General features: G+C 61.0%; 1 protein-coding gene across 1 annotated transcript; it reads left to right on the top strand.

Moving 5' to 3' along the window:
- Positions 1 to 917: 917 nt before the first annotated feature.
- UBALD1 (UBA like domain containing 1) lies at positions 918 to 8,974 on the top strand. The gene is made up of 3 exons (XM_066560681.1): positions 918 to 1,134; positions 6,798 to 6,857; positions 7,839 to 8,974. The coding sequence occupies exons 1-3, from the start codon at positions 1,027 to 1,029 to the stop codon at positions 8,163 to 8,165; spliced, it is 495 nt and encodes a 164-aa protein (XP_066416778.1). The 5' UTR covers positions 918 to 1,026; the 3' UTR covers positions 8,166 to 8,974.
- Positions 8,975 to 10,028: the final 1,054 nt, after the last annotated feature.

Below are 10,028 nucleotides of genomic sequence, written 5' to 3'. Positions count from 1 at the left end.
GGAAACAGCCCAGAACCTCCGCTCAGGAAAGGCGGAGCCGGCAGCTCCCTTCATCTTTTCCCTGGTGTTCTTAGCCCCGGCCACTGAACCGCGGGGCTGTGCCTGCTTACCCTGAGCACCACCACTATCCGCCCTGCCGGGCCCTGCAGCACCGGCCTGCCCGCGGGCTTCCATCGGCTGTGGCTCTCAAAGGAGCCTTTCAGAGCGCCGGGAGCCCCCCGCACCTTCCAGAACCTTCCCTCGCTGCCGCTTCTCCCGTTAGGCGCCTCAGCGATGCACGGACACGCTGCGGCTGAGGGAAAACGGGACCAGACGGGGGGGGGGGGGCAACGCGCCCGCAGTTTATTAGCGCGGATGGAGGGCGCGGGGGCCAAGGGGCTGCTGCCCCACCGCCTCCCGGGCCGCGGAACTGCAGGGCAGCTGCAAGCCAAGGGGTCTCCAGCAAACCCCGTAGGCTGCAGGGGGGCAACGGCGGGGCCTGTGGCGGTTCGCGGTACCGAGGGGCGGCAGCGCTGCCCCCGGGAGGGCCGGCCACGGCGCAGTCCCGGCGCGGCCCCGGCGCTCCCTCACGTCAACAGGAAACCGCACGCGGCCGACTGTAAACACCGCCCGCGCCCACGTGACCCCGCGGCCCCGCCCCGGCCCCGCCCCGCGCGCGGCCCGCCCCCGCCGCCCTCCCATTGGGGGCCGCGCCGTTGTTGACCATATACGGTCAGGTACTACCAAGCCGCGGGCGGCGGTTGGCCGGCCCCGTGCGTCACTCAACGGGCGCCGAGCGCTCCGCAAACAGAGCGGGGCTTGCTGGGAGTTGTGGTCCAAGCGGGGGCAGGGCGGCGGGCGACGTGGTGAACAGGAACTACAAGTCCCAGGGGCGCCGCGCGGGCCGGGCCGGGCCGCCCCGCCCCGGGCGGCCGTGGGCGGGGCTGGGCGGGCGCCGTGAGTCAGTGCCCGGTAAACATTGGCGTGAGGCGCCGGCCCCGCCGTGCTGGCGGCGCCCTGAGGGCGGCGGGGGCCGGGGCCGGGGCCATGGACGAGCTCAAGCACCAGGTGATGATCAACCAGTTCGTGCTGGCGGCCGGATGCGCCGCCGACCAGGCCAAGCAGCTGCTGCAGGCGGCCCACTGGCAGTTCGAGGTGAGGCCGCCGCCCCGGTACCGGTCCCGGGCGGGTCCCCGCGCGGGGGCATCGCGGCGTATTTGGGCAGCGTGGATCGGTGCCCGGCCCTACGGACACGCCGCCGCTCCTCTGCCCGCCCACACGCGCGGCGGCGGGGCGCGGGCCGGGCCCCCAGCGGTGCCCGGGGGAGCGTGGGCGCCACGCGGGGCGGGCGATCGGGAGGCCACGTTGCGCGGGGGGTGCGCAGAGAGGGGCTCGCAGCCTCCCGGGGCCCCACGCCGGACCGCGGCCGGGCCGGGAGCGCCGAATCCGCCGAAGCCTCCTCCTGTTCCCCCCCGCCCCCGCCGCAGCCCTCCCGCGTGGCCGTGGGCTGGAAAACCCCAGCGCAGCCTTTCCCACGGCCCTACCCTGGGGAGGTTGAGCTCTCGGGCAGCCGTGGGAGAGGAGACTTTGTAGGTCAAAGCTTTCCTGGCTCCAGGCGCTTTTTCCTCTCGCTCGCGGGCGGGATACTCCGTGACATTGACAGGGGTTAAGGCCGCGCGTGGGGCGGGGGGCGCCGCGGGAGCTCCGCGGTGCCTTTCAGGGCGCTCAGCTCCTGCGGAGATCCCCGGATCCGAAGCCCAGGGAGCAAAGAGCAGTGCAGTGGCCGTCACCAATAAATTGCTTTCTAAATAGGATTTTTCCTTCTCTTCTGCAGCTCCCTAGGTTGGAGCTGATGGATTTGACGCTAATGGCACCTCGGTAATTGAAATGTCTGTGCAGTGCTGCGGGAGCAGCTCGGAGTCAGGGCTGGGGAGCAGCAGGCTCCGTTGGTTCCTCTCGGTGGCTGGAGCACCTCTCCTCCCTGCCCGGGCTGTCCCGGAGCCGTTCCGTAACGGCACAGCGGCCGGGCGGACCCGGTACGGACGGCGCCCATCGCCGTACGGGCACAGCATTCCCACATTATCACAGGCCAGGAGGGATCCCAGAGCGAGCCGTGCGTGGCCGGGGAGCGCGGGGTGGGCTCGCAGGGATGTGCGGAGGAGCGGGCCGGCGATCCCACCGCCGTGCCCGGTGAACGGGAGCACCGCTGGCGTGGGATGTGTTGTTGCATGTGTAACGTGCTCCGGCGTTTGTTTACTAACACAGCCTGACTGTGGCCCTCTGGGACAGGCGGGATCCTCTTCCACCACCTCCGTGCGTGTCGCAAAAGAGCCGGGGAGGGATGACAGAAGTTTTAACGTGTCTTTCAAAAGGCTTTTTTTTTGCAGAACTTTGCCACCGTTTGGCGAGTTGCACAAGTAGAAACAGCCGTCTCCTGCCGGCTGGGCACTCACATGACTCAGAGGAAGCTGGGCTGTAAACAAACGCTGCCGTTACCATGTTCCCACTCACTTTTGGTGCAACGGTCAGATAATTCCCTTTGCAAAATGGCCGCTGGGCACGGCTCCTTCTGGGAGCCACGCTGGGGAGGGATCACCTCCCGACCGCTCCAGCCTACTCTCACCTCTTTTCTGGAGTACTCCCGAGGCTTTTGTTATTCCAGTGCAGCACCCGTTTGCTGGCTGGTGTGCATCTGCAGTGAGTATAAATCGGGGGAGTTCAGGCAAGTTCAGCACGAGGGAAGGCAGCATAAATTAACCATCTCCTTGGAGTCAAACGTTCCTCCAGGGGCACGTGTGAATGCAATCAGCCTGCTTGTACCTCAGCGTTCTGCTCCTGCCTGTAAGGCCACCACGGGGACAGAGAGGTGTTCTGCACTGAGCCAGGCTAGCTCAGTGGCCCAGTGACACACAGCGGGAGCTGGGTTGTCCCAGCTCTGTGCCTCTGCGCTGGCCAGGGCACTCCTGGCATCCATCTGCCCTGCCCAGGACCTTTCCTTTGTGGGCCAGTGTCCCACTTGCTGCCTGTGACAGTCCCTGGGGTGTTTGTCACCAGCAGGAGGGAGAGGGAGGCTGCTGTGTAGCACGGACAGCTTTGGGATGCTGGTGTTTTGGGACCACTTCCCTGGGCTTGGGCTGCTTTTGAGGCTGGCTGCTCAGGGGCCATTGTGTGTAGGAGGATGAAGTGAGGGCTGCAGAGAGGATTTGCTCTGTGTGTGTCTTTCCAGCCCTGGTAGACCCAGAGGCTGGAAACCATGATCCAGGACAGTGATCCAGGATCCAAGACCCATGATCCAGGACAGTGGGCAGGGTCGGAGGTCAGGAAAACATTTGGGATACAGTCATCTTTGGCTGTGCTGTGAGCTGATCAGAGTCTGTCCCATACTCAGGGTTGATTAAGGAGCCATTTTTTTTTTCATCCTATCTATCCCTTGGGAACAGGGCAGTTCATGGGTAGGGTGTGGATTGCCTCTCCCACTCGCTGTAACTGCTCTTCTGTTTCCTAGGGACCCTGGGCAGGCTTTATCCTCTTGTGCCCCGTTTAATTTGCAGCTCTTGCAGCTCTGTGGGCCCTTCCATGCCTCCAGGGATGGCTGCTGTGGGTGCCAGCTGGAATGGCACTGCCAGCCCAGCCCTCCAGCAGCTGGAGCAGTGCCATGGCTGATCCCAGGGAGAGGTTTACAGGCCCAAGAAAGCAGCTTGGAGTGTCTCTGGGTGAAGGCTGGCACTCAGCTCCAGAGCCTGGCTTTTTGGGAGAAGCCAGGGAGAGCAGCTCCTCTGTGGCTGGAACCCAGCAGGTTACCAGGCAGACATTTCAGAGTTTGCAGAGTCTCACATGGGGCTGGGCAGTGGATCAGGCTTGTTCATTGGTAGAAAGATATTATTTGGCTTTATGTGCTCATTGCCCTTGGGGCTATTTGGGGAGGATAAGAAGAAACTTCTTCTAAAAAAAACCCACCCATTCCTTCCTTATCCTGGTGCTAAGAGCCTCTGTTCAGTGTAGAGAGGCTGTGTGTGGGGAACAAAACGAGGAGCAGGTGTCTGGCTTCACTTGCTGTGTCTATGGCTGGATTTCACTTCCTCCTATGTATTTACATTTCATGATGCCCCTTCCTTGGTGGTTCAAGGACAGGGTGCTGCCAGAGCTGCCCCTGCTGCTGTGTGCTCCGTGCTGGCAGGGCTCACACCTCCAGCCACCCTCTCTGTGACTCACCACAGGTGCTCTTGGCACCCTGGCAGGGTCCCTGTGTGATCCCTCTCCTGGGAAGCTCCTGGTTTTGCATTCTGGCAGGGGTAACAGTGGCCTGGTCACCTGCTGAGCGTGGCCAGGCCGTGGCTGCCCTGCTCCCATGCACTCCAGGGTGACACAGGCAGCGGGGCTTTGGCTCCAGGGTCAGAGCTGAGCTGGGCTTGGGCTCCTGCTCCAGCAGAGGAGCCTTAATTGGCTTTGCTGTTGCAGCAGTCACGGTGGCACTTGTGACGCTGTCTGGAGAGCAGGTGGCATCAGGAGCTTTGGTCCCTGTGTGTGTCCCTGGTCCCTGTGTGTGTCCCTGGCCCCTGTGGCACCAAGGGGAGCGTGGGGCCCTCCCTCACCAGGCTGGGCCTCTGCAGGTCCCTTGGGAGGTGACTGCAGGTCCTGGGCTTTGTGCTGGGCACAGGGGCTGTTTCTGCCATGCTCGGAAAGGGGCAGATGGAGGGGGAGAGACTGTTTTAGGGTTTTAGGCAGAGGGGCCTGCCCTGGTGGGCTGCTTCCTCTGCCCAGTCACAGCTTTCATCCCAGCACTGGCAGGGATTGGTGGGCAGCTCAGGGGGACAGCAGGGACCTTCTCTGCCACTGTCTGCCAGTGGCACAGTCCCAGATATGAGGCCACTTGGAAAACAGGAGCACAGAGCAGATTTAATCAGCTTATGGTATCTGGCTGTGCCCACACCTCTGCCTGTGTTTCCCGTTTGGTGTTACCCCTCTCTTATCACGATCTGTCAGTGTTAGGGCCTCGGGCTGCTGACGTCCAACCTCACCCAGGACAAAGGGTAGCGTGGCAGGGGGTGTCACTGCTGCAGAAGTGTATGTGTCAGACATTTCCCTAATTCAGAGCTATGTGCTGTCCTTTGCAGAGCTCTCTGCAGGGCCACAGACCCCATTCCTGCTGCATGGCCATCTCTGGGATCTGCTGGGTCCTGCCTGCAGGAGCTGAGGGCTCAGAGCTCACAGCGTGGCCGGGTGCAGAGTTCAGGTGCTGTGTTATTAAATGCAGCTATTGCAGGGAAGAGCCTTGCCAGCCCAGCTATTGCACACTCCCCCCGTGGTCTGGGAGCTGCCAGACTCTGCAGCAGGAATTGCTTCCCCCACCCAGGTCTGGATCATTGTTTGCAGACATTGCTCTGGCTGCCACCTGGTCGTACCAATAGTTTTCTGCTGTTTAGTCAGGAAACCATAAACCTCTTTGCCTTCCCAGGGCCTGCCAGCCTGGATGTTTGGGACAAAATTAGTTTTCCCATTGGATCAATGAGCTGAGCTGACTTGCTGTCATTCATGCTGGCCCTGGGAATGACACAGGAGCATGTGGACACTGGGATGAGGAGCATGGGTGGTGGCAGGACTGTGGCTGCTGCAGTTGGGCGGTGTTTGGTACAACCTCCCTGTGCTCTTTCCAGGCTTTTCTGCCTTTTTTTTCCCAGCAGCTTGGGTACCTTCAATCCCTGGCTCTCAGGAAGGGAGCAGAGTCTTGGGTAGAGTTGGCAGCACCCAGCCACAGCCCTACACCTCACACCCCAGAGTGGAGACCTGAAGGCCCTGAGGAGAGGCCTGAATAGGACTTGAAGGGGGTTTTTCCTTCAACCAGAAATAAATCCAAACCAGTTTTGCATCAAGTCTCATCCTCAACTGAATCAAACCATTGTTTTCTAGCCCTGACTCAGTTGAAGCCTGGTGCAGAACAGGAGTCACCATCATGAAATCACAGAATGGTTTGGGATGGAAGGGCCCTTGAAGGTCATCTCATTGCACCCCCCTGCCATGGGCAGAGACACCTTCCACTATTTCAGGTTGCTCCAAGCCCCATCTAACCTGGCCTTGGACACTTCACGGATGGGGCAGCCCCAGCTTCTCTGTGCCAGGGCCTCACCACTCTCTTGAGTAAAGAACTTCTCACCATTCCTGCATCAGCTCAGTGCTGTGCACCCCCAGACCTGGGCTGGGTGTCTGCCCTCCTGACCATCCTCTTCCCCTGGCCTTCCCTACCTGCAACCCTTCTTGTCCTCTCACATGCCTGTGGCATGTGACATATTTACCAGACTATTACTGGTTTTAACTGGAAGCTACAAAACAATGTCAGTCCCCATCATGCTCTGTCTGCTACTGAATTGGAAATGTTCTGGCATATGGGGTGGGCACCTGCTGCAGCCCCTGCCCTGGGCATCTCCTGGTGGGAATATGGGGACTGTGATTGTGTCCTGTTGAAGACATGCCTTTAACTGGTTCCTGCTGGGGTTGGATTTGGTTTCCTTTGTTTCCCAGCACATGGTGGTTGCAGAGTGTCATGGTGAGTTGTGAAACACCTGCTGGGCTCTGCCTCAGCAGTAGCTGCTCCTTGCAAGGATGGTGGTCCCAAATACACATGGTTACCACCTGCCCTGGTGTGAGCAGATGGCAGGCACAGGTCCCTGCTTGGGGACAGGGAGCAGCTGTGCCCTCAAGGCCCCCCAGGGCCTGTTTTGGATCTTCTTTCGGGTCTAGTAGTGTGCAGGGGTGAGGTGGGTGCCCAGTTTGGATGCAGGTAGTAACATCATCTTTCCCTTTTTGTTTTTCCTTCCTTTCAGACTGCTCTCAGTGCTTTTTTCCAAGAAACAAACATCCCCTACAGCCACCACCATCAGATGGTAAGTGCTTTCCCAGCTCCCCAGTGCTCTCCTAGGGCAGAGCACCAGCTGGCGGGTGCTTCAGGCTGGTGCTTATGTCCAGCTTGCTGCTCCCCAGCTCCAGGAGTGCAGGCAGGGAGGTCTGGCTGGGCACTGCCAGAGCTGCCTGCCAAGGAAGGTTTTCCTGGAGAGCAGCTGGTGGGACAGTGGGACAGCAGAGCCCTGCAGATGGTTTGGGGCTCCTCTTCCAAAAGGGGCAGTCTGAGGGAGGATGTTTTGGGCATAGCCAGTGGTCCACAGCAGCCCAGCATGGCAGAGAGAGCCTGGAGGAGCCTGAAGCACTGAGCTGCATAAACACACTCACAGATACATGGTGCTTCCCTTCCTGCAGCAGCCACACACACAGGTCCTTGTGTGCTCACTGGAGCATGGCTGGAGCGTGGCTCTGGTGAGGAGTGTCTGGAAGTGTGTAAACACCCACACGTGGGTGCTGCCTGCCTCTGCTCTCTTCCAGCTGTCCCCAGACTCAGTCCCTTAACTCTCATGCCCCAGCAGCCCGTAATCTGCTTGGGCAGATGTGTCTTAAGGATTTACTGGCTGCTGCGGCCTTGTTTGACTCTCTGGGACAATTGGGGATTTGGAGCATGCAAAGCAAGTGCCCAGCAGGGCTGGAGCATGCCCAGTCTCCCGGGGGATGGGAGCTGAGCCTGAGCCTTGTGCCTGCAAAGCCAGAAAGCTGCAGGCCCAGGGTGGCACCAGTGGGTTGTGGAGCAGAGGGGATCCCCGACTTGGCTGGGCACAGGGGGTCCTGTCTGGGCCCTCTGCCAGGAGAGCATGAGCCTGCAGATCCTTAAATAGAGCTGCTAGTGGGCAGCACAGCCAGCAGAGCACAGGTCTGGGGGCTTCACGTGCCACAGCAGGGGGGCACAGGGGTCCCGTGCCACAGCCCGGTGGGAGGCAGAAGGTGGGGACCCCCCTGACCCCGTGTCTCCTTTCCCACAGATGTGCACTCCTGCCAACACGCCGGCCACGCCGCCCAACTTCCCCGACGCCCTCACCATGTTCTCCCGCCTCAAGGCTTCCGAAAGCTTCAACAGCAGTAGCCCCGTGGCCTCCATGGCGACTTCCCCGCCGCCCCCGGCCCCGCCGCTGCCCCAGCACGGGGCCTTCAACCCTGCCTGGCCCACGGCCTCTCCTCCCGGGCAGCAGCAGCAGCAGAGCATGTGGACTCCGGCCGCGCCGGCGCAGCCCGCGGGCTGGCCCGCCGCCGTCTCCCAGCAGGCCAGCGCAGAACAGAAGGCCAACGTGACCATGGAGGCAGAGAGATGAGGCTGCGGTGGAGAGCGGCCGCGGCGGGGACCCCTGCGTATAAATATATGTATATATATATTTTTTCTCTCTCCCCCCCTCCCCAAAGAGGAGAGGAACTCCGCTGCCAGGGCGTCTGGCAGCCGCCGAGACACATGAGCAAATAGCTGCCTTGCATGGGTTTGGTTTGAAGTAGTTTTTACTTGTTCTCGAGCTGAATGGAGCTCCCCAGAGACAGCGGGAGGCTGCGTGGGACCGGTGCTGGCCTCTGCCTGGGACCCTGCCGCTGCCAGACTCTTGGGGAGGGAGCACCCCCTCCTCTCCTGGGACACCGGAGTTTGCATGCCAGTGACATTTATGGAGGAGGTCCCTTCCTCAGAGTCCCCCGGGCCACCCCACTGGGCAGCGGGGGTTGTGCCTGAGTGTTTTCCCCCATCCCTTGGCCCCCGATCAACTGGGTGGGGGGCAGACACCCCGTGAGGCTTGTTTTTTGTAAGGGGTTGAGAGAGCAAAGGCTGTTCCTGCACCACCACAGCCTCCACCCCGCACACACTGTCCTCACTGGCGAGCAGGGCTGGGGGACACCGGCCCTCGGGGAGGCATCTGGCCACTCGCCCGGAGCAGGGGGTGAGCACTGGCAGTCCGGCTGGGCCAGCACACCCTCCCCTCCAACCTCCCAGGATGGGGTTTGCCCCAGGGCTGTTTTGCATGACACAGTGTAACCCTAGAGACTGGGATCGTTTTTAACCCCTCTGTTCTTTTCTCCCGGCGGCTGGAAGTCTCTCCGGATGCGCCGCAGCCGCTTGCAATACACGCTCTTCTGCTTTGAACCCCGTGTCTTTGCTTCGTTTGCAGCAGTGGCAGGACGCAGGCAGAGCTGCCCTGAGCCTGGAGTGTTTCAGGATCCCCTCTCCCAGTGGCTCAGTGCATCCCAGGAGGGCTGGCTGCATCTCCAGCTCCTGCAAACACCCCATTCCAGCCATGCAGTGACTGCCAGGTGCATCTAGGGCTCAGCCCCAGAAGCCCCGCTCTGCCACATCAGCTGTGGTGTGAGACCCCAGCAGGCAGGGCTGTGCTGAGTCCTCAGGATCCCTTGTGACATCCACAGGTCCTGAGTGTTTTGCTGTGACCTGGCTCCTATCCCCTCTTCCCCAGGTCCCTTGGAGGTTGCTATCCTTGCCAGACCCTTTCCCAGCAAGGCTGTGCCCCTGCACTCCCCAGTCAATAATTAATTTCAGTCTCTTGTTTGTGTTGCTAAAATAAACAATGTAGGAGGGATGGTTTCATCGGGGGTGCCTCTTGGACAGCCTGGGCAGGGCCTGGAGCTGGGGCTGGCCCTTGTGAGCTTCCCTGCATGGAGTTCTGCTGGAGCTGCCACCCTCAGTCCTGCCCCACTGAGATGAAATGGGCCAAGCTAGTGGGCCCTGGAGTGAGCCAGGTCTGTGCACCCTCTGTCCCAGCTGTGGTGGCCACATCCAGGCCAGTGTGGGCACATCCAGGTCACATCCACTCTTGCTGGGACTGGGGCTGGGGCTGGGTCTGTGAGGTGAGGGGGTGCAGCACAGAGCCACCTAGGGCACACAGAGAAGGGATTTGTCCCCAGCCTTGAAGAGAGACAACTGCCTGAGAAACACAGGTGAAACCACAAGGAGACTTGGGTGGTGAGAAGGGGAACGTGCCTGTGACCATCCCAGGATCACCAGGAGCCACAGGATTGGAAAATCATGTGCCAGATCACAGACCTGGTGATCTGACTGATCAGAGAGATGATGGGGACATGGCACAGCCCAAAAGTGTCAGACTGGCTGTCCTGTGTGTCCCCAGGAGCTTAGGGGAGGCAGCAGAGGAGGGAACATCTCTGGCCTGTGGTGTTACCCCACTGCA

This window comes from Molothrus aeneus, chromosome 16 (assembly GCF_037042795.1).
Source record: "Molothrus aeneus isolate 106 chromosome 16, BPBGC_Maene_1.0, whole genome shotgun sequence".
In the NCBI taxonomy this organism is placed as follows: domain Eukaryota; kingdom Metazoa; phylum Chordata; class Aves; order Passeriformes; family Icteridae; genus Molothrus; species Molothrus aeneus.
This window is presented reverse-complemented; position numbering and strand designations above follow the sequence as displayed.

Coding starts and splice junctions, on each gene's coding strand:
- UBALD1 (XM_066560681.1), top strand. CDS start 1,027: ATGGACGAGCTCAAGCACCAGGTGATGATCAACCAGTTCGTGCTGGCG. Junction 1,135..6,797: donor CGGCCCACTGGCAGTTCGAG/GTGAGGCCGCCG, acceptor CCTTCCTTTCAG/ACTGCTCTCAGTGCTTTTTT. Junction 6,858..7,838: donor ACAGCCACCACCATCAGATG/GTAAGTGCTTTC, acceptor CCTTTCCCACAG/ATGTGCACTCCTGCCAACAC.